This window comes from Pan troglodytes, chromosome 16 (assembly GCF_028858775.2).
Source record: "Pan troglodytes isolate AG18354 chromosome 16, NHGRI_mPanTro3-v2.0_pri, whole genome shotgun sequence".
Lineage (NCBI taxonomy): Eukaryota > Metazoa > Chordata > Mammalia > Primates > Hominidae > Pan > Pan troglodytes.
In genome coordinates this window covers 82,084,878-82,108,845 of record NC_072414.2, presented here as the reverse complement: position 1 = coordinate 82,108,845, position 23,968 = coordinate 82,084,878, and the positions used below count along the sequence as shown (strand labels likewise).

The following is a 23,968-nucleotide window of genomic DNA, read 5'->3' as shown; positions in this document are numbered from 1 at the left end:
TCACTGTAAGCTCTGCCTCCCGGGTTCACACCATTCTCCTGCCTCAGCCTCCCGACTAGCTGGGACTACAGGTGCCTGCCATCATGCCCAGCTAATTTCTTTTGTATTTTTAGTAGAGATGGGGTTTCACCGTGTTAGCCAGGATGGTCTCGATCTCCTGACCTCGTGATCCATCCGCCTCGGCCTCCCAAAGTGCTGGGATTACAGGCGTGAGCCACCGCACCCAGCCATTTTTTTGTATTTTTAGTAGAGATGGGGTTTCACCACATTGGCCAGGCTGGTCTCGAACTCCTGACCTTGTGATCCACCAACCTCGGCCTCCCAAAGTGCTGGGATAACAGGCCTGAGCCATTGTGCCTGGTCTGTTTTTTTGTTTTTTTGTTTTTTTTTAATTAGAGACGAGGTCTTGCTATGTTGTCCAGGCTGGTCTCAAACGCCTGACTTCAGGTGATCCACCCGCCTCAGCCTCCCAAAGTGCTGGGATTACAGGCATGAGCCACTGTACCCAGCCTGGCATTCTTAAGATGAGCACCCCTTTAGCCTTTTCCTTAGGCCAGTCTTACAATATCCTACAACACTGTCCAATGGTCTTTTCCCAATCATATTTAGTGGCCCTGAGTCTGTGACACAACTAGCAAAAATGAGACACATACCCTGTGTGAGCCCAAAAGAGACTTGTTTCTTATTCTGACATTAGGAAGTAGTTTGGATGAACCAATGATGGAGGTCTTAGGTGGGTGCTGGTACTTCCTGCATCCTCAGGGCCCAAAGGGACTCTCTGCTTCAATGCCTGAGCCTTATCTGCTGGGAAGTGGTGGGGAGTCATTGGCCCTGATCATAACCAGTTGTTATGCAGAGTACCTGAATGGAAAAAACAAACAAACAAAAAAACATGACCCAGTGATATATTGCCTACAAGAAACACACTTCACCTACAAAGACACACATAAACTGAGAAGAAAGGGATGGAAAAAGATGTTCCGTGCCAATGGAAACTGGTAAAGAGCAGGAGTGGCTATGCTTATATCAGACTAAATAGATTTCAAGACAAAAACTATAAGAAGAGGCAAAGAAGGTCATTATATAATGATAAAGGGGTCATTCAGCAAGGGGATATAACAATTTTAAATAGATATGCACCCAAGACTAGAGCATCCAGATATATAAAGCAAACACTAAACAGCTAAAGAGAGAGAGAGACCCCAATACAATAATAACTGGAGACCTCAACAGTCTACTTTCAGCAGTGGACAGATCTTCTGGACAGAAAATCAACAAAGAAACATGGGACTTCATCTGCACTGTTGACCAAATGGAACTAATAGATATTTACAGATTGTTTCATCCAGTGGCTACAGAATACACATTCTTTTCCTCAGCACATGGATCATTCTCAAGGACAGACCGTATCTTAGGTCTCACAACAAGTCTTAACACATTAAAAAAAAATGGAAGTAATGTCAAGCATCTTCTCTGACCACAATGGAATAAAACTAGAAATTAATAACAAGAGAAATTTTGGAGATATACAAACACATGGAGATTAAATAATATGCTCTGGAATGACCAGTGGGGTCGATGAAGAAATTAAGAAGGAAATGGAAACATTTCTTGAAACAAATGATAATGGAAACACAACATACCAAAACCTATGGGATACAGCAAAAGCAGTACTAAGAGGGAAGTTTATGGCAATAAACACTTACCTTAAAAAAGTAGAAAAACAGGCCAGGCATGGTGGCTCATGCCTGAATCCCAGCACTTTGGGAGGCTGAGGTGGGCAGATCACCTGAGCTCAGGAGTTCGAGACCAGCCTGACCAACATGGAGAAACTCCGTCTCTACTAAAAATACAAAATTAGCTGGGCGTGGTGGCGCATGCCTGTAATCCCAGCTACTTGGGAGGCTGAGGCAGGAGAATCGCTTGAACCCGGGAGGCGGAGGTTGCGGTGAGCCGAGATCACACCATTGCACTCCAGCCTGGGCAACAAGAGCGAAACTCCGTCTAAAAAAAAAAAAAGTAGAAAAACATCAAATAAACAACGTAACAATGCATCTTAAAGAAATAGAAAAGCAAGAGCAATCCAAACCCAAAATTAGTAGAAGAAAAGAATAAAGATCCCAGAGCAGAAATAAGTGAAATTGAAATGAAGAAAACAATAAAAAAATCAATGAAATGAGAAGTTGGTTTTTTGAAAAGATAAACAACCTTGACAACATTTTAGCCTAAATAAGACTAAGAAAAAAAGAGAGAAGACCCAAATATATAAAATCAGAGATGAAAAAGGAAACATGACAATTGATACCACAAAAATTCAAAGGATCATCAGTCAATATTACAAGGAATTACATGCAAAAAATTGGAAAACTTAGAAAAAAATGGATAAATTCCTAAACACATCCAGCCTACCAAGATTGAATAATGATGAAATGCAAAACCTGAACAGACCAACAACAAATAATGAGATCAAAGCTGTAATAAAAAGTCTCCCAGCAAAGAAAAGCCTGGGACGTGATGGTTTCACTGCTGACTTTTACCAAACATTTAAAGAGAACTAATACCAACCTTACCCAAACTACTCCAAAAATAGTGGTGGAGGGAATACTTCCAAACTCATTCTACAAGGCTAGTATTACCCTGATACCAAAACGAAAGATACATCCAAAAAAATAAAACTACAGGCTAATATCACTGATGAATATTGATGCAAAAATCCTCAACAAAATATTAGCAAATTGAATTCAACAACACATTAAAAAGATCATTCATCATGACCAAGTGGGATTTATCCCAGGGATGCAAGGATAATTCAATATACCCAAATCAATCAATGTGATACATCATATCAACAGAATGAAGAACAAAAACCATATGATAATTTCAATGAATGCTGAAAAAGCATTTGATAAAATTCAACATCCCTTCAGGATGAAAGCCCCTTAAAAACTGAAGGCACATACATCAACATAATAAAAGCCATATACAACACACCCACAGCTAGTTTCATACTGAATGGGGGAAAACCAAGAGCCTCTTCTCTAAGATCAAGAACATAACAAAGATGCCCACTTTCACCACTGTTAATCAACATTGTTCAGGAAATTCTAGCTAGACCAATCAGACAAGGGAAATAAATAAAGGGCATCCAAATTGGAAGGGAAGAAGTCAAATTATTCTTATTTGCAGATGGTATAATCGTATTTTGGAAAACTCTAAAGACTACACACACACACACACACACACACACACAAAACTATTAGAACTGATAAATCAATTCAGTAAAGTTGCAGGATACAAAATCAACATACAAAAACCAATGGCATTTCTGTATGTCAACAGCAAACAGTCTGAAAAAGAAATCAAGAAAGCAATTCCATTTACAATAGCTACAAATAAAATAAAATACTTAGAAATTAACCAAAGAAGCCAAAGTTCTCCACAATGAAAACTATACACTGATACAAGAAATTGAAGAGGACACAAATGAAAAGATATTCCGTGTTCATGGATTGGAAGAAACAATATTGTTCAAACATCCATACTACCCAAAGCAATCTACAGACTCAATGCAATCTGTATCAAAATATCGATGACATTCCTCACAGAAATAGAAAAAAAAATCCTAAAATGTATATGGAATTACAAAAGACCCCCCATAGCCAAAACTATCCTAAACAAAAAGAACAAAACTAGAGTAATCACATTCCCTGACTTCAAATTATACCAGAGAGCTAAGTAGCCAAAGTGACATGGTTACTGGCATAAAAACAGACACATAGACCAATGGAACAGAATAGAGAACCCAGAAATAAATCCATACATCTGCAGTGAACTCATTTTTGACAAAGGCGCCAAGAATACACATTGTGGAAAGGACAGTCTTTTCAATAAATGGTGGTGGGAAAATTGGATAACCATATACAGCAGAATGAAACCAAACCCTTATCTCTCACCACATACAAACATCAAATCAAAATGGATTATACACTTAATTATAAGACCCCAATCTATGAAACTACTGAACAAAAACATTAGGGAAACTCTCCAGGACGTTGGATGGGGCAAAGATTTCCTGAGCAATACCCCACAAGCACAGGCAACCAAAGCAAAAATGGACAAATGGGATCACATCAAATTAAAAAGCTTCTGTGCAGCAAAGGAGACAATCAATAAACTAAAGAGACACCCTGTAGAATGGGAGAAAATATTTGTAAACTACCTATCTGACAAGGAATTAATAACAGAATATATAAAAAGCTCAAACAATTTAATAGCAAAGATCTAATAATCTAACTGAAAAATGGGCAAAAGATCTGAATAGAGACTTCTCAAAAGAAGACACACAAATGGCAAACAGATACATGAGAAGGGGCTCGACATCATTGATTATCATAGAAATGCAAATCAAAACTACAATGAGACATCATCTCACTTCAGTTAAAATAGCTTTTATTCAAAAGACAGGCCAGGCACAGTGGCTCACGCCTATAATCCTAGCACTTTGGGAGGCTGAGGCGAGTGGATCACTCGAGGCCAGGAGTTTGAGACCAGCCTGGCCAACATGGTGAAACCTCGTCTCTACTAAAAATACAAAAATTAGCCGGGTGCAGTGGCGCATGCCTGTAGTCCCAGCTACCTGGGAGGCTGAGGCAGGAGAATCGCCTGAACCCAGGAGGCGAAGGTTGCAGTGAGCGAAGATTGAGCCAGTGTTGGAGGAGGGGCCGGGTGGAAGGTGATTGAATCATGGAGGCAGACTTCCGCCTTGCTGTTCTCATGATAGAGTTCTCACAGAGCTGGTTGTTGTAAAATGTGCAGTACCTTCCCCTTTGCTCTCTCTTCCTCCTCCTCCAGCCACGTAGGACTGGCTGGCTTCCCTTTGTGCACACGATGCAGTCTCACTCAAGCCTCTCAAAGAGTCCGTGGCTTTGGTATTATGCCCATTTCAGAGATGAGGGGACCAAAGCTCAGCGAGATTAGATGATGTGCCTAAGGCTGCAGGGCTGGAAAACAGTGTCATCAGGTCTGTAACCTGGGTCTGCCTCCCAAAGCCTGAGGTCACCCTCCATTCAGCCACATGACAGGTCAGTGGAGCTGTGGAGAGTGCGTGTTGGGTGGGTACGAGTGCCATCACTCCTCTCCCATGGGTCCCTACTTGGTGCCAGGTGTGTGGGCAGTATTTGTATTTTTACAATGATTCTTTAATACACGAAAAGCACAATCATCATCATCATCATCCTCCCTCCATATTGTGCACAGGCTCAAGACACCAAGGTTCTCAGAAATCTTTGTTTTGGGTAATAAAAATACTTTTCCTAATGTAAAGCTATTGTTAAACCATGTCTCATCATCATCTGTTAGCCCCAACATCAAAAACAACAACAAAAATAACAGCAAAGCCTCACAATAGATACACAGCACTCTCAGGACTCGCAAGAAAAAAATGTGATGAAAAACTAGGCTGAGACCGTAACACGAAGTCTGGTGATCTCTGTGTAGAGTCTTCATTACAGTGTCCCTTAAAATAGCCGGGCTTGAGCCCTTGGTAGGTTTTGAAATCAATTTAGTGAATCTTAGCCCGTATTAAAAAAATAGACTTTTGAATTAATCTACATTTTAAGAGTAAGTAGTGTTTTATAAGGCTTCTGTTTCAGTCCTATAGGTGTATGTGTGTGTGTGTGTGTATGTGCGTGCATGTGCACGTGTGTGCGTTGGGTGTACACTTCTTGCTGTGGTTATTTATCAGAAAGGCTTAAAGGCCCTGCTGTTGAGAGCATTCATGAATGCCTCTGAGGAGTTAATGAAAAGGTAGCTGGGAATGTTCCCTGATCTTGTGCACCCACAGGGACCACGAATGCCTGCACGTGCGGGATTTATAATCAGGGCCAGTGCTTCACAGGGCTAGAATTAGATATTGAGTCAAACCATGAATGCATGCCACTTTAAAGCAGATGACACCTGGGTATAATTTGGAAGATGAACAGTCAGCTAGGGAGTTGGGCTAGATAGAGCCATTCAGACCAAGTAATTGCAAGAGTGATAAGAGAGTAGGGAATGGCAGGCCCTTAGAACTACTGTGGCCTAACTGCTACCTCACTGTCTTTAGGTACATTGGGAAATAATTTCTCCTACTTCTTATGGACAGTAATTATTTATTACTCCTTTTAAGAATAATTTGAGACACACACATATATATATTGTTTATATATGTGTGTAAATACATATATGTGTAAATATATATATTTATCTTATGTATCTTAAAAGGAGTAATAATGATAAATAATTATATGTATTTAATTATAAATAATTATCTATAATTAAATAAGTAAATATAATTATAAATAACTGCAATAAATATAATAAACACAATTATATAATATTAATATATTAATAATACTAATAATATATAAGTATATATAATAATTATAATCAATAAATATAATAAATAATAATTATTATTCCTTTTAAATAGATAAATATATGTATAGATATACATATACAGATATACATCTATATATATAGACTTATCTCCAAAATATTAATAAATAGCAGCAGCAGCAATTCCCATGGTTATTGTCTACTGGCTGTCAGGCACCCTATTAGGGGCTCTCCTGCATTATCTTTCATCTTCTCAAACATCTTACAAGATTGTTCTTGTGGAAGTTTTACACATCAAAGGACAGCGGGTATTGGTTTTGGGGAGTTAAAGGGAAAGATAAGCGGGTTGTCCAAGCACAAGGCTCATGGGATTCCATGAACTTGGTGACTTGAACCCTCTGTAGCTCTGCAGGTTCAGACACCCACTTTTGTCAACAAGCTGAGAGCTGGTATCTCGGATACGGGTCATGTCATCCAGTGGAGGTGTGGACAACCAGAATGCCTCCTGATTAACCTATGATGACAATAACTATGACACAGCCTGGACCACTGGAGCCAACCTGACCAGCCCATGTGAACTCATAACCCAGTTAGAATTTTGCCTGGTGAATGTTGATGTAGAAAGGGGGATGGGAGGTGACTATAAAGGTTTAATGTTATCTAGTAAGAATGGCTTGAAGTGAGGCTTACCAATCTTTACCTTTTACCTACGTAGTTTCTTGATGAGAAGGAGACCAGACCCAGGGAACTTTCTGGAGATGAGTGTGGTAGGCTGTGCCCCCCAAGCTCCAGCGCTCAGAGCTAGAGACTTCAACTTGGGGTTGAGCCAAAGTACTGGCCTTTGATACCTCACCTAGACTGAAGAGAGGGCAGGGCCAACGTGACTTGCCTGCCTGGATGCACTGTGAGAAGCTGGAGCAGAAGGAAAGCAAAAGGAAGCCAGCTGAGGAGCTGGGGTGCAAGGGCCCTGAGACTGGGCAGGGCAATCAAAGAAGGCAAAAAAGTGTGCCATGCACAAGCACTGCCCCAACTCCATAACCGCCCCCTTCTGACATGTGAGGCCACATGGGTGATATGCTGTCTTGAGTCAGATTAGCTAATCTTACCCTGGGGAGAGAAGAATGAAAGGAGGGAAAGTGAGAGAGTATGTGTCCATCCAAGTGTTCCCTAAAATGGTCTGCAAGTCGGAATGGGGGAAGTTCCCTCATCTATGAGCCTGAGATGGGAATACGGGAAAAAGAATAACAGTGTCTACAAAAACGGCAGGCACTGCTCTTGGCCAGGATACTGGATATCTTTGATGAAGATGCATTTTTTTCTTCTGAGCTGTTCTTAGATGGACCCCGTCAGCCTGCTCTGGAACCCCATAAAGGCAGGGGTAGAATTTGTTCATGCCCTTAGCACAGTGCTTAGCAGACTCTCAATATATATACGGAATACATGCATTTACTTCTCTCTCCTTTTTCTTCTTTCATGGAATCAAACTCTACCTTAAATTGACTATTATTCCTTTAGCTGTGTTATTATCCTCAATCAGATTGTTCAACATGTTCAACAAGTCAGAATGTTCACCATGAGGACTTTGCACATCTCTGCTCCATACAATACATATTGATCTTGTTGTTTAGCTCTTGGGGGACCACCTCATTTTCCCTCTTATACCAAGTTCTTTAGAAGTGCATTTCCCCGTAGCTGTCAAGAGCTTACTCTCTCATTCCCATTCCACAGTCATTTATGAGCGGAGCCAACGTTAAGATCCAAGGTCACTGGAAGAAAATGTTATTGGATAGACTGAACAGCCCCTGTTAGACGTTAGCGTTTCACAGAACTCATCAGAGAAACCCAAGTTTTCACCAAACACTGCATTGATTTCCGCCTCCCACAGCAGTTGGTTATCTTGCCCAAGAGAGGAAACTGTTTCCATTTCACACATGGTAAAGGACACCTCCTGACAATTTCCCTTTGGAGCCAGGAATTTAATCTTACTACTGGGTTAATGCTTTTACTTGGGTGGCTTTTTAACCTCAATAAGTGAGCAGTACTTCCACCATCGCTTTCATAATTGCTGTGAAAAGAGGCCCTCGTGTGGGTTGCTGCAGAGACAGCCTGGGGAAAGCCGGTGAAGTTAAATGCGCTGCTCGAAAGCAGAGACACCTGCTTCTAGCCCCTCCAGCCCGAGCAAGCCGTTAGATTTGGACCCTAGCAGGGACAAGGTCAATTTCTCTTTGCTTTTTTTCTTCCATTTCCTGTTCTTCCACTTCTTCTATTGCCTTCTCACAGCTATTCCAGGCTCTCTCCTTCTTTTTCTCTTCTCTTTTCGTGTTTTCAAACAACAGGATAACTTTCAAAGCCTTTCTTTTTTCACTCTACCCACATCCCCTTGACTGTTCAAATGCCTAAGTTCACCCTTCAGCTAAGGAGACAGTGCAACTTTTATAGTCAAGAATGTAGGCCAAGAAGCCAGACTTCCTGGGGCTGAATCCCATTTGCCAGGGAGACTTACGGAATCTCTCAGGTCCTCGGTTTCTGCATCTGTCAAGTGGGAATGATACTAATAGTTCTTATCCCAGAAGATTATTATGTGAGTTAAATCAGTTCATATGTGTAAAGTGCTTAGAAAAGTTACATAACAGACATAAGAGCATTTGCTGAGAAACAACCACCACAACAACACATCACAAGTGGGTAAGGATGAACAGAAAGTGCAAACGGCCTTAGAACAGAGATCATATTCCACCCTTTGTCCCTTTGATTGAGGAGAGGGGATTGCCTGCATCTGTATTTCTTCCCCTAGCATATCCATATATTCTAGAACTCTGGATATGTTCTTTGTGTAAGGTGAACTTAGTTCAGAAATATTTTCTCAGCTTTTACTCTCTTTTTACAGAGTAAAACTTGATCTCTTTTGTGAAGAGTTATTTCTGCCTAGCTTTAAACTACCATTTCAATTAGTGGCCATTGTTTGTGCCCATGATGTATAAGCTGAACTGCCCTGCATTCTTTATTATTTTTTTTGAGATGGAGTCTTGATCTGTTGCCCAGGCTGGAGTGCAGTGGCGTGATCTTGGCTCACTGCAGCCTCCGCCTTCTGGGCTCAAGAGATTCTCCTGCCTCAGCCTCCCGAGTAGTTGGGATTATAGGCACCCGACACCAGGCCCAGCTAATTTTTTTTGTATTTTTAGTAGAGACGGGGCTTTGCGATGTTGGCCAGGCTGGTCTCAAACTCATGACCTCATGATCCACCAGCCTCGGCCTCCCAAAGTGCTGGGATTATAGGCGTGAGCCACCGCTCCTGGCCTGCCCCTGCATTCTATAATCCAGTACCAAGGAAGGGGAGAAAAATGACAGGAGAGCGTGGGGAAGAAAAAAGCAATCATCACCCACCCACCAGAAAATCTCCCTGCTCTCATATTTACTCTTTAATGACAGAACTGGATTTATGTACACACTTAGCTAATGACATGTTTACATGTCTTGTCTCCTCTTGATCCTAAGGTAGTGTCTGTTCCCTGCCTATGTCTTCTTGGTGCTCAGAACAGTGCTACATTTACCTATGGGTAGAAAATACAATTTGCTGACAAACTATAAACCAATAGAAATAGACCATGTATGAGACTAGTATTAAAGGTTTTAAAAATAGGCTGTTTTAAAAATACAGTCTGTCAAATTTATAAGCTTTAAATGACCAAAATTAAAGGAAAGAGTTAAAGAAAATGAGAGTGGTTTCTATTTTTTGAATCACATTTTCTGCTTTCATTGCCACATGCCTATAAAAGGAATTAGATATATAGTGGGTGTGAAGCACTTATGTAAGGTGTGTATATATATATGGTAGATTTATGTGTGTGAGGTATGTGTGTGTTATGTGTGTGAATTAAGCTGTCAAGTCAGCACACACAAGGAGAAAATCATGTACAGAAGTGCTTCAGAAAATTGCGTATATCACTTGAGGCTCCATACTTAGAAGCCCAAACACTAAGATTTAGCTTCTTTTGTTTCTATTTACATTCTCTCTGTCATCTCATTCTCTTTGGAGCACTGGAGGCTAGAGTCTAGTTTGAAAGGGAGGATGCATGCAACAGGGTAAAAAATGTTTTCTTTACTTGTTTGTGCACTAAGATTTATGAAAATTAAATTCTTTAAAAATGCAACTTCACAGTGTGTGTGTATGTCTGTGGTGTGTGTGTATATATACACATTTGTTTGTTTGTTTGTTTTGTTTTGTTTTGGGATGCAGTTTGGCTCTGTTGCCCAGGATGGGGTGCCTTGGTATGATCTCGGCTCATTGCAACCTCTGTCTCCGGGGTTCAAGTGATTCTCCCACCTCAGCCTCTGGAGTAGCTGGGATTACAGGGGCAAACCACCATGCCTGGCTAATTTTTGTATTTTTAGTAGAGGCGGGGTTTTGCCGTGTTGGCCAGGCTGGTCTCGAACTCCTGACCTCAAGTGATCTGTCTGCCTCAGCCCCCCAAAGTGCTGGGATTACAGCCGAGAGCCACCATGCCCGGCCCGTCTGTAGTATATTATAATCTATACACTTTGATTTTTATTATTTCACATAACTTTTACAACAAATCTGTAAAACACATTTTCCATTTACAGATCAGCAAACTAAGAACGTCAAAGTGATTTTCTCAGTGTAGGTGGTACTGGTAGGTTGGAACTGGGGAAGCAAGCTTACAGTTTGATGTTTACCCACTAGCACTACCTCCTTCAAAGCTGATCACAATCATAACAGTGAGAGAAGCTTTGAAACTCCCTTTTACAGCACTGGAAGGGACCTTAATTAAGACCTTTCTATTTACAGGGAAGGGAACTGAAGCCCAGAGATACCAAGAGTTGGCCCAGGTCACACCTTGGCGATCGTGGAAGGACTAAGAGAACAGGCCTGGCTCTGACACCCCGCCCTTTCTCCATCCCACCTCCTGCTGCCCCAGCCAGGAGGCCAGATCTCACAATGCAGTCAGAAAAATCCTTTGCTAAAAAATATTAAGACTAGAATGCTAAGAAGAAACATTAACAGTTCCATAGGAAAATGACAAAAAGCATGCAAAGGTAATTTATGAAGAAACAAATTTTTTTTTAAAGTTTGACTTATGTTGTCAAGTAAGAAATGCAAATTAAAAGAAAAACCATTTTGACTCAGTTGACAATGACTTTTTTTTTTTTTAACCCATAGGTGTTGTTTCGAGAGGCAGGCCTTGCTGTATGACTGAAACACACTCTTGTAGCTGGTGGAAGTAAAACTATTACACTCTTTCAAGAAAGCAATTGGGCCGGGCATGGTGGCTCACGCCTGTAATCCCAGCACTTTGGGAGGCCGAGGCGGGTGGATCACGAGGTCAGGAGATCGAGACCATCCTGGCTAACACAGTGAAACCCCGTCTCTACTAAAAATACAAAAAATTAGCCGGGCGTGGTGGCGGGCACCTGTAGTCCCAGCTACTCGGGAGGCTGAGGCAGGAGAATGGCATGAACCGGGGAGGCAGAGCTTGCAGTGAGCCGAAATCACACCACTACACACCAGCCTGGGCGACAGAGCAAGACTCTGTCTCCACAAAAAAAAAAAAAAAAAAAAAAAGGAAAGCAATCGAGCATTGTGTATCTAGAACCTGAAAAATATTTAAGGCTTTTGATCTAACAATCTGAATTCTAGGGAAGCTTTCCAAAGATAATCAGGTATGTGACCAAAGAATATTACATGCAACATTATTTATAATGTTGAAAAATTGATCATCTCTTATGTCCCAAGTAGAATGGTTTAATAATGTAAACTGATGTGATGTGATGTGATATGATGTGAGCTGAGGTGAGGCAGCTTTAAAATCATAGCTTGGAATATTATTTGATAACCTGGGAAAAGGTTTGTGATATATTAAGTGAAAAGGAGATTCCAAAACGAAATAACCTGATTTTAAAATTAGTAGTAGTAGTGTATTGAGAAAAGGGTTGGAAGGGAATCAATTCAAGGCTATCATTTCTGGATAGTCAGTCTTGGAACATGCCCTGCTCTTAGTAAGGCATGCACTTTTATTTGTTGCTGGAATAAGCAAATGAATAAATTGTGGGGTTATGGATAAAATCTTCTTCTCCATAGGTTTTGGAATTTCCCAAATTTTATACAATGAGAATGTATTTTTATCATAAAAACTAACCATTATGAAAAACATGTAGTGTGTTGACACTCACTGAACAAGATAGAAAAAACCCTAGTAATTTTGTTCAATGTCCTTCAGTTTTACCATTTTCCAAAAGTTTAGAATACTGAAACCAACACTGGCTCATTTCCTTTTCATGGAGGGGACTGGATGGATCCTTTAAAGAAGCCAAATCGTTTGTCATCTCTAGGCTTCAGGTCCCTCCTCCGGAAACAAAAGGAACTTAAGGTCCTTTCTGGCCTTAAAAAAGGGAGCTATAGATTCATTCCTGCTCAGTGGTCCTGGTTGATAGAATTCTTCCTTCATCAACAGCCTCTGCTAAAGAGCACCCTCAAAATTAAAGTCATGGTAAAAACTCTTGCCAGTTTTGCAGACATTTTTGTTTTGCTGCATGACTTTTGGACGAGAACTAGACTTGTGTCATTTCCATGTGAACAGACACGTGTTTTCCAGAGGGCAGACTGTGGTTAGGGCTGTGTCCCTGCGACCTTGTCTCTGCATAACCCAACGGGTCGGCATGAGAATAGGACTTTTCATCTCGTTTTCACTGGTTTCATAATTAACCAAAGCACTTCGTATGTGCTAGAGGTCATGGTGGGAACGCTCAGGGTAAGGCTGTGGATGGTGCAGCTCAACCCATTTCTTATTTCTGAAAAACATTTTGAAGCATGCAGCCTATGGCTGGAAGGCAATTGAGTTCTATTCATAGAAAGGCAGCTCGATTTCTTTCCATGATATCCTTTCTTGAAAAAGTAAAAAACAAGCTGCTATGTGTCATCTCCAAGTATGGCAAATTGGTGCAGGAATTGTAAAAGAGCAGATTTCTTTACTGAGACCCATATCTGTTCCCCAACATCCCCCCTCCAAAGTGCGCCACCTCCAGTGGGCCTCCCTGTCATGCCCGGCCTGTGGACAGCCAGCCCCACCATCCCTCCCACCCCCTGCCAAGAATGGGGGGTGCCGTGTGGCCTGACAGTCTCTACCAGTCCTGCTCTCCCTTGGCTGACAAGCAAACCCATTTCTGGATGACGGGGAATGTGTCCTCTGCTCTCTGTGTTGTCTGTGGAGCTCAGGGGAGGGGAAAGGCCAAGCCATTACTAGGGTACTGGGAGCGGTGAAAAGGCCACATCCTTTCCAAGGACACTTTTCCTGGAAAGCCCCTGGAGCTTAGCCGGCTCTCATCCTGTGAGGCCTGCTCTGGCCACTAGGGGGCAGGGCCATGAACTCAGCCTGGAGGGAGCCTGAGGGGCAGCCAGCACTCTGGAGGGGCAGACAGAACAGGCCACCAGGTGCAGACAGGCGAGGGAGGCAGTGGGGCGGAAAGGAAGATGCCTGGGGTGCATGGAAGTCAGTGCCCGTGGGTGCTGGCATCCTGCCTTCCCGGCCACCGCTAGATCAGGCTTCTGAGCCTGTTGGCCGTCAGGGCTGGACTGTGCCCCGTAGGCGCCATGGCAGTCCCCGTGGACTCCCCCACGCGTCACCAGGCAGCATACAGGTAACAGGTCTGGAAGGTCCCCAACAGCCCAGCTGGACATGCTTGGACACTCTGGGGCTCCTCGTTCAGTGGCACAAACTCCAGGACCCAGTGGGAGAAACAGGAACACACCAGGCTAGCAGTATGGCTAAATCCATTTATTCCAAAATAAAAAGCAAAATAAACAGGAGGTGCATCGCCAGGAAGTCACGACCCCATCCCTGCCTCCTTCCTCTGTCCTATGCTATCAAATAAATTCCCTAGCTGCAAATAATTATTAGAACCTCCCCGCCATGTGCCAGCTCCAATCTCCACTAGGTACCATACAGGGGCGGCCCTACCCCCCAGAATATATAAAAGGTTACACAGACACAATGTGTACATGGGGGAAGGGGGGCCACCCTCAGCAGCTCGTGCCCTCGCCTGGTCTACAGTTAGCCCCACTGTCCCGCCTCAGCTGCCTCTCTGAGTAAGAAGACGGGAGCCTGAGGGAAAAATTGCTTTGGTGAGAGTAAGGAGGCCATCAGGCCTCCTCCGAACAAACCAACTCCATGAGCCTCTTTCTTTTAAATAACAATCATCATCATCCAGAAATTTAAGGACTCAGCCCTGGCCAAGGTGGCAAAGGGTCTGTTTGTCTCTCCCTATTAGACAGGGGTCTTGTCTTGCTACTCTAATGGTAAAGGGGTGACTGGGAAGGGGTGGCAGGGACATGGTGGGGGTGCAGCCTCTGGCCCCACTTCTCCAGGCTTTGCTGACAGGGGCCTGCTTTTGTTTTTATTTTTATCCCATGACTTTTTTAAATCAAGTTTTTTCTGTAACTTTTTTTTTTTTTTTTTTTGAGATGGAGTCTTGCTCTGTTGCCCAGGCTGGAGTGCAGTGGTGCCATCTGGGCTCACTGCAACCTCTGCCTCTCGGGTTCAAGCAATTCTCCTGCCTCAGCCTCCCGAGTAGCTGGGATTACAGGCGCCCGCCACCATGCCTGGCTAATTTTTTGTATTTTTAGTAGAGACAGGGTTTCACCATGTTGGCCAGGCTGGTCTTGAACTCCTGACCTCAGGTGTTCTGCCCGCCTCAGCCTCCCAAAGTACTGGGCTTACAGGTGTGAGCTACCGCCCTGGGCCTAGTTCCCTGCTTTTGGATGACCGTGATCTTCATCTCATCTGCACCTGTCTCCCCTATCAGACACTTCTCCAGGCTTTGCTGAAAGTGGCCTGCTTTTATTTATTTAATATTTTTCACATAACTTTTTTCCATAAAACTTTTTTTGGAATATTTTTCCCTAACTTTTCCCATAACTTTTTTCCCACAACTTATTTCCAAAACTTTTTTATTTTTATTTTTTTTGAGACGGAGTTTTGTTCTTGTTGCCCAGGCCGGAGTGTAATGGCACAATCTCAGCTCACCGCAACCTCCACCTCCCAGGTTCAAGAGATTCTCCTGCCTCAGCCTCCTAAGTAGCTGGGATTACCGGCATTCACCACCACGCCTGGCTAATTTTGTATTTTTAGTAGAGACGGGTTTCTCCATGTTGGTCAGGCTGGTCTCAAACTCCCTACCTCAGGTGATCCACCCACTTTGGCCTCCCAAAGTGCTGAGATTACAGGCGTGAGCCACTGACCATAACATTTTTTATCCCGTAACTTTTTTATCCCATAACGTAACTTTATCCCATAACTTTTTAATCTCATAACTTTTTTTAATCTCCTAACTTTTTAAAATCCCATAACTATTTTTTCAGTTTGTGTTCTTTTGGTAAACACTTGCGGCCAGGCGCGGTGGCTCACACCTGTAATCCCAGCACTTTGGGAGGCTGAGGTGGGCAGATCACGAGGTCAGGAGTTCGAGACCAGCCTGGCCAACATAGTGAAACCCCCATCTCTGCTAAAAATACAAAAATTAGCTGGGCATGGTGGCGTGCACCTGTAGTCCCAGCTACTCGGGAGGCTGAGGCAGGAGAACTGCTTGAAACCAGGAGGTGGAGGTTGCAGTGAGCCGAGATCGTGCCACTGCACTCTGGCCTGGGCAACAGAGTGAAATTCCATCTCAAAATAAATAAATTAATTAATTAGTTAAATGCTTGCATAGTCATATTACAATTTTGTAAAAATAAAAACTATTTCATGCCAAGCATGCCTGGCATTTGCACAATCTCAATACCTTTAATACTATAGTTTTCAAGACACACAAAATAAAAATTTAAGGCAAAAACAGCACTTTGCAACAATAATTTATTACATTACAGTAGCATCACAGCAGTATTCAATAATGCCACTTTAGGCAAAAGTCTTTCAGTATTTCCATTATAGATTCTGTTTACAAGAATTCATGAATTGGTAAAAGTCATTATAAGAAAACTTGGCAAATAAAGTTTTGGACTGGAATTGGCATTTCTTTCTTTACTTTTCCTTCCCCTAGTTTCTTTCTTTTAAGCTACAGTATTCATATTTTTAAATATTTTAATTTATTTCAAAACATTAAAATAGCAGTTACATTTTTTAATAGTTATACTATTGTAAAATGACTAAGAAAGTTTTAGAGAAAGTATATTCTGGATAAGGCTGATTTACATTTTCAAATTTTCTAGAAATCAACTTTGGTTTTAACATTAGTTTTTCATTTCTGGAAAACCTATTAGTATTAATCAAATACTTCAAAATGATTATCATATACTCCAACCTTTAAATAAACAAGTATTTTGATTCTTTACCTCCTACAGAAATTCAAATTTATTCGGTTGAACTCACATTTTAAAATTCTATGTTTCCATGAACTCTAACCTTCTAATGTTGCCTGCTAAGCAAATTGAAAGTTGTCTTATACTGAATGAGAAAGAGAACAAATATCTGGCTGAATGAGGTATTGCAAAAGACTGCATGCCCTTTGACGAAAGACTTAAGTTATTATAATATGATTTCCATCCTTGTTAGCTTTTTCTTAAATATACGACAAAAATACCTACACAAAAAGTGGTATCTCAGTTAATATAGTAAATTTATTTCCAGACTGACATTCAGCTTAAGTATGCCAGTATGTGAGTTAATCCAGAGGTACCTGATTAACACATTATTGTCAGATTGGTTACAGATGCTAAACGCTATCTGAAGGTCATTCCTAGTCATTTACATTTATCAATGTAAAAGTGAAGTGATTTGAACTATTAAAATACCTTTGAAATAATTTATAAATGTATCAGATAAACCCAGTTTCAGAATGATAAAGAAAAACTGTTAGACCAAATAATGTGGCTAATTGACAGTGGTACGATTTCTAGCCCGAGGGTTTAAAATGGACTTAAAGTAACTGTCTTTAAACTGAACTCAAAGAATGCAAAAGCGGCAAGTTCAGAAAATAAAAGGCAACGACAGGACCTTAAGTCCATTTTAAACCCTCGGGCTAGAAATCGTACCACTGTTAATTAGCCACATTATTTGGTCTAACAGTTTATCATTCTGAAACTAGGTTTATGTCTAATGTATTAGATATAATACATTAATAAATTCATACAATTTGGAAGAGTCAGTTGAAGTCACAAGGACCCAATATTTGCATTTTTTTCCCGTGAATCCAGGCAAATCAGTTATTTTATCTGAAAAATAATATTGCTTCCCTATTAATGTCATATTTATAAAAGTATCATGAGGATGCCAAACAGAGACGGTCTAGTAACTACAAATCCCCACACCAGGGAGCGCACATACATCTCTCCCTGCATCCTAATAATGTGATGTATTTTGGAACACAGACATTAGAACTTCATGAGGTTTTAACTGTTGATTCTTTCCCAAGCATCAAGTTATGATTTAGGCAACATATGACTGAAATAATTCATTCATAATATATAGGCGCATTCACATAAATATTGCACAAAATATGCCTCTAACTGAAACTGAAAGGTATAAAAACATATTTCACTCTTCATAAAGAACTTTCAGAGGAAGTAGGACTCTGTGGTTGTATAGACACTTTTCCTGATAAGACTTTGACATTCACAAACAGTAGATTGCACTGCAGTTTGTAAACATTTTAAGTCGCATAAACTTCTTGATTTTCAAATGTAGTATAATACTGTCTACTAAAACTCCTTTTTCTTTCAACAAAGTACTCTTACATATATTCATTTATAATATTATTTTCAAAGTGTTTTCCATTCAAGGAAAAGTAGTAATTTCCTGTGTCAAAGTAGCCAATGAGGTTGAAGAATAGGTATGAGCCAGAGAGGTCTAAATGGTAAAATTAATCTTCTAGCCTCAGAGAAGCTCCATGAACAGAGAGGAATGCCAGGTGTCACACAGCTTTCCTTCACTCGAATTCATTCCTGACTAGAGCCTGTATGCCTGTTTCAGGGACATCTAAAGTCTTAAAGGATTTCTTATGATCTTTACTAAATACATTAAGAAGAATGCCAACCAGTGCCCTTTTGTGTACTGGGACATGTAGTCACGTGATTAAAACAGGGAACATGAACTCTGACTTTAAAATGTGTTATAGATATAAATGCTCTAAGCTAGGAAAGGTTTTCCATATCCACAATCAATGAAGGGAGCCTTTCATTCCTCAGAACTAACCCCTTTTTAGGTCATCAAAAAAGAGTACAACTGCCACAGCTCATGATGCAATATCTTCATAAGCCCAGAACACATACAAATCCTAAGGGAACTACCATAGGACAGTGCTCATTCTTGGCACCAAAACAAATAAAACACACTCTATCCTGCACATACCCACCAGAGCAGGCCACTTTCCTCTTCTGGGAGATTTAAAAAGCTCCCCAAAATGTTATTACTCCCATCCCCAATACACAGAAAAAGGGGGAAAGGCTGTTTCCAGTGCTCCGCCTATAACAACTGTAAATGTCAGTACTCACAGTGGCATATTACAAAGTAATAAACCGCGCACTTGACGGCAAACCACATATTGAGCTGATGAAGAGCTCACTGTGATTAGGATTCGATCAAACATAATAGCAGAACATAAGCAAATTTTATCTGAATTCCGTAATAAATATACATGCTTCAATAACATTTAAAAAGCATGGCAGCCTATCCCAAACCAGGAAGAATAGTTTTGTGCAAATGGTGGGTCTTTGTGTGTTTGAACTCCCACCACATAAGGGCAAACTTGATATGCATGCTAATGACCTACAATTATCAAATTAAAAAAGAAACATGCTAAAGGATGCCAGAGTGAACATGAGGAAAAGACTCACTCTCCTTTAACTTTTTACAAATAAAATTTAAACTATAAATTAGAAACACAAATAAACATGAGTGGCTCTAACATTCAAATGAAGTAAATGAATTGTGTAGGAGATTAACCCCTTAACTTTTTTTTTTTTTTAATTTCTTGACCAGCTCTTAGATGGTGGTGGTGTTTGTCTCCCTGTTCTCGGCAGCTCGAAAAGAATGGCATGCAGAGATTGCTGCCCAAGCCTGGGTGCTCCTGGGGAGTCCTGCGTTACAGGAAGCAGCTGCACGATCTGCTGTGCAGTGGGGTTGTCGTGGGGAGAACCCTCCCTGGCCTCTCCTGGTGCGGGCTCCACGCTGTCAGTGAGGCTTACCTCACAAAGATCTTCGGAGAGAGGGAGGAGGGGATCTGAGCGCAATGCGAGCCTCCCCTGCTCCTGTCTGCTCGCCCTGCCTGCTCACCCTGCCTGAAGGTTCTACTGGCCATCCTGCTTGTCAGCACACCCAAGCTCTTGGGGGGCTGGGGCTCCTAGAGTGGGCTCATCAGCAGGGTTCTGGGCAGTGGCCAGGAATTTGCCATGTCCCTCATTGTGGTCTCTCACAAGCCGCAACACCTGCCCCTGCATCTCCAGCAGGTTCACCTGGAGGGAGGGGTGCTCAGCTGCCATACTGGTGCTGGCACCCACGTTCACCCCCACCCCCACCCCCACAGAGATGTTGCACACCCTACCTTCATCTCCTCCCGGTCCTGGGCCAGCCTGACGATGTCCTCCTCCTCCCGGTGCCGCATCTTTGGCACTGTCCCCTGGCTCCCATAAGGGGTGATGTACTTTCCTGCGGGAGGACATGGCTCAGATGCTGGAGCCCCTCCGACGGCCCTGCAGCTCCCCCTGCCGTGCCCTGGCCTCCCGCTCACTCATGGTGTCTGTCTTTCCCTAGAGGTGGATGAATTGAAGCTTTAGTTTCTCCACCCGCTCCCTCAGGTCCACCTTCTCCTTCAGGAGGTCCATAAAGTCGCTCTGGAGCCAAAATAATGGGATCACATCTCAGGAGGCACCTGCCTTGCCCCACCCCCACCCTTCTTGGCCTGTGCCAGGACCTACTCACCTACAACTTCTCCTTGGCCCCCTGCAGGGCCCGGTGGGTCTCCCCACACACAGACTCACCCCCAGTCCCTGGGGCTGGGGCTGCTGCTTCTGGCTCCTTCTGGGACGAGGCCACTGGGTGAGCCAGGGGCTGGCAGCACATCCTTTGCTCCTCCAGGGCACTGGTTCCAGCGGAGTTGAAAAATGCCACCTGAAGGCAAGAGGTGAGTGTTCTTGTAGGGGCATACACAGAACAACTGGGGCAGGGAGGTGGAGCGCAGCCCCTTCCCTTGGGGCCTCAAGAGAGTGCACCTGTTGGTCACAGGTGAAATGGTGTCTGATCACTGGCTCCCGGAAGGAGTGAAAGTCCACAGAAATCAGAAGGCAGGGAAACCAAGAACATAAGGGGGTCTGGGAGGGTGGCAAAGTGGCAAGGGAAGGTGGCAAAGTGGGGGCAGGGAAAGTCAGGCTCATCACGGTCTCCCGGCTCTCCAGGTCCCCTGGGATGCTCGGCATGGGCCGAGGTGCCTCCTCCTCCTCACTGTCCAGATGTCCTCCTCCATCTCCTGTGGGGGGTGGCCAGAGGGGTCCTCAGACAACCCAACAAGGGAGGTACTGTGGGCTCACCTCTGCCCCCACACTCACTGTGTAACCTTGAGCCAGCCCCTCCCCAGAGGGGAATGAGCTGTTCTTTATTTTTACTTTTAAGAACTAAGATCTTGCTATATTGCCCAGGCACAGTCCCACTACCGATTGGTGCAGGAATTCTGACCTGCTCCCTTTCTGACCTGGGCCAGTTCTCCCATCCTTAGGCAACCTGGTGGTCCCCCGCTCCCAGGAGGTCACCATATTGATGCCAAACTTAGTGCAGATATCCAGTCAGCATAATGACCAGCTGTCTTAAAGGTCTCTTCCATCTCCTCAATCCTACGCTGCTAACAGTCCCCCTTTCCTCCTGGGGCTCTCTCCTCTTCCTCTGAGTGGTGTCCTGTACCTTCCCCAGGGAGAGCCATGAGGCTCAACTGGGCCTGTAGTTGCTGGTTCTGCTGGCTGGTAGCTTCCAGGTGCTCCTGAGATGCCAGGAAAGAGGGTGAGAAGGCACAGAGGTTGCCAGGTTGTCCCTCTCGGGGCCCTGTCCTCAGCAACTCCCTCCCCTGGGTCTCCTGCAACTTTTGGCGGGCCATCTTAGCCACCGCTTTGCCCTGAGCTTCCTGCTGCTGCAGCTGGTCCATGAGCCGGGTCTGCAGCAGTAACTGCCTGTGCAGCGCCTCCTTCTCAGAGGTCAGCTGCTGATAGGCTGCCACCTGCTGCTGATAAGTGGCCACGTACTGCTTCAGGTGACCCAGGTACTGGCCTCGCTGCTGCTGCAGACTCTGAGCCTCTTGGCTCTTCAGCTCCACCTGCTGGAAGACCCTGGGCATGAGGGCATGTGGTGGCTGGCTTCCAGATTCCTGGCCCATTAATAGGGTAGTGAGGGCACTGTGGGGCTCTGTGGCCTGCCCAGGCCCCTGGCCCCTTGCTCCAGGCCTAAGAGACTGCCTCCCTTGCCTAGAACCCCATGCCTCCTTCCCCAGCCTCAAATCTCACATCCTTCTTCCAGCCATTTAAACTGTAGGCCACAGACTGGTGGAAAAGCAGAGGGAGCCAACCACCATCTGCTAAGTGTGCTACATGCCTAATGTTTCCACGTATTATCTCATTTAACCCTCAGCACCTCTGCAAAGAAAATGCTCACTTCCTTTTGAAGTTAAAGAAATAGAGACTTAGAGATGGAAAGTAGTTGAATGATGACCAGTGGAACCGAGGCCGGAATCCAGTTTGAATCTAAGGAGTCGTTTTGGTTTTTTTCGTATTTTGTTTTGAGACAATGTCACTCTGTGTCCCAGGCTGGAGTGCAGTGGTGTGATCTCAGCTCACTGCAACCTCCACCTCCTGGGCTCAAGTGATTCTCATGTCTCAGCCTCCTGAGTAGCTGGGATTACAGGCATGTACCACCATGCCCGGCTAATTTTTTTTTTTGTAATTTTAGTAGAGATGAGGTTTTGCCATTTTGGCCAGGCTGGTCTCAAACTCCTAACCTCAAGTGATTCTCCTGCCTCAGCCTCCCAAAATGCTGGGATTACAAGTGTGAGCCACTGCACCCAGTATAAGGAGCCTCTTATGCCACTGTCTCTTCCTCTGTGATTGGAGGGCTCCATGCCTCTAGCTGGGATGATGATGTCCAGACCTGGGAGGAGCCAGGGCTACCCACCTCTAAAAGTCAGACGGCAGGAAGCAAGAAACAGTCATAGGACTGCCCTGGAGGGTGCTGGGGTCACCTGCCCCCAGGCTGCAGCCCTCTGGCCTGGCACCTCCCCTCCCCAGAGGCTGGTGCCCGCCTCCCAGACCTTCTTGGATGGGTCGGAGGTTACCATCCCCTTCAGCTAGCCCAGCTTCTCCTGCAGCTCCTTTACTTGCTGCTCCAACTGCAGTGTGCTCTTGTTCTCATTCTGGACAGAGAGAAGCAATCGGCAGCCACCCACTGCAACTGGAGACCCCAGAACTTGGTGTCTGCCTCCCATAGCACCGGGAAGGGTGGAGGCAGGTTAGAAAAATCATCCCCTCTCTCCCACAGCCATCAGAGCAGGGCTCTGGCTCACAGGTGCCTTAGAAGTACCATTTCATGTGAGGGCTACACTGCTCCATTTTACAGGTGGGGAAACAAAGGCCTGGAGGGCTAGGGAGGAGGGCTGGGGTTAGGGGGCCCAGTCCAGTGTGCCTCAGGGGTGGTATGGACTCCGGCAACGGTCTTGTTGTCAGAAGGGATCTGTGGCTGGGTTGGGGGCTATGACCTGGTGCGTTTTACCTTTTTCCTGGCTGCGGCCCATTTGCCCTGTCGTGTTTTTTCTGACATCATGGGGTGTGGAGGGAGGCGGGGTTGGGCCACATCAGTGAAATCCCAGTGAGCACTGATGAATGCCTCCAGTCACCTACCAGGCAGCTGTGCAACTGAGCCAGAAGAGGCATAACCAGGGCCCCACTAGAATGCAGAATACGGGCGTGGCCTTAATGCTCCAAGCCCATTGGTCAATGAGAAATATGAAAGGGAAAGGAGGCGTGGCCAGGTAGCAGCTTGTCCAGAAGGACCTGTGGCTCACAAGGAAAGCTGCCCATGCAACCGCTGTACCCGACCACTCAGAGAGAGGGAGGGGCCGCCCACTCAGACAGAGGGGAGGAGCCGGCTTTTGCTTTAAAACCTTTAAAACCGTAAAAAATAAACTTTAAAAAATGTATGTGTGTATTCTTTATATATATGTGTGTCTGTGTGTATCTGTGTGTTCCTCCAGAGCTGTCTCCATTATCCAGCTTCTATGCAAGGTCTATAATTTTGGCCTATATTTTTCATCTTCAAATGGAGTACAATAATTACCAGTATTACCTTAACTGAGATACAGATCCTATAAAAATGGAAAATCCATAGCATGCTTGATGATTAATGAAGCAGACTATAGTATCCAACATTCCAATAAGATAAAATAATCACAATGATTTCTCTTTTTTTGGAAAAACGTTTCTTTTATTCTCCTACATTATTAAGATTTTTTTTTTAAAACAAGAAACACGTCAAATATCTTGAAAAACACAAAGCTTTTGGGCTGGGTGCGGTGGCTTACGCCTGTAATCCCAGCACTTCGGGAGGCCAAGGCAGGT

General features: G+C 43.7%; 2 protein-coding genes across 2 annotated transcripts in view; both read right to left on the bottom strand.

The window, feature by feature from the left end:
• ZNF774 (zinc finger protein 774) overlaps nt 1–20,005 on the bottom strand; it is a 65,242-nt gene extending 45,237 nt beyond the window's left edge. Inside the window, exon 1 of the mRNA XM_054667936.2 lies at nt 19,924–20,005. The gene's annotated coding sequence lies outside the window, so the exon portion shown is untranslated. The remainder of the gene's footprint in view (nt 1–19,923) is intronic.
• Nucleotides 20,006–21,117: 1,112 nt separating this feature from the next.
• LOC134808559 (golgin subfamily A member 2-like) lies at nt 21,118–21,847 on the bottom strand. The gene has a single exon (XM_063795371.1). The coding sequence runs from the start codon at nt 21,736–21,738 to the stop codon at nt 21,214–21,216; it is 525 nt and encodes a 174-aa protein (XP_063651441.1). The 5' UTR covers nt 21,739–21,847; the 3' UTR covers nt 21,118–21,213.
• Between the last annotated feature and the right edge of the window lie 2,121 nt (nt 21,848–23,968).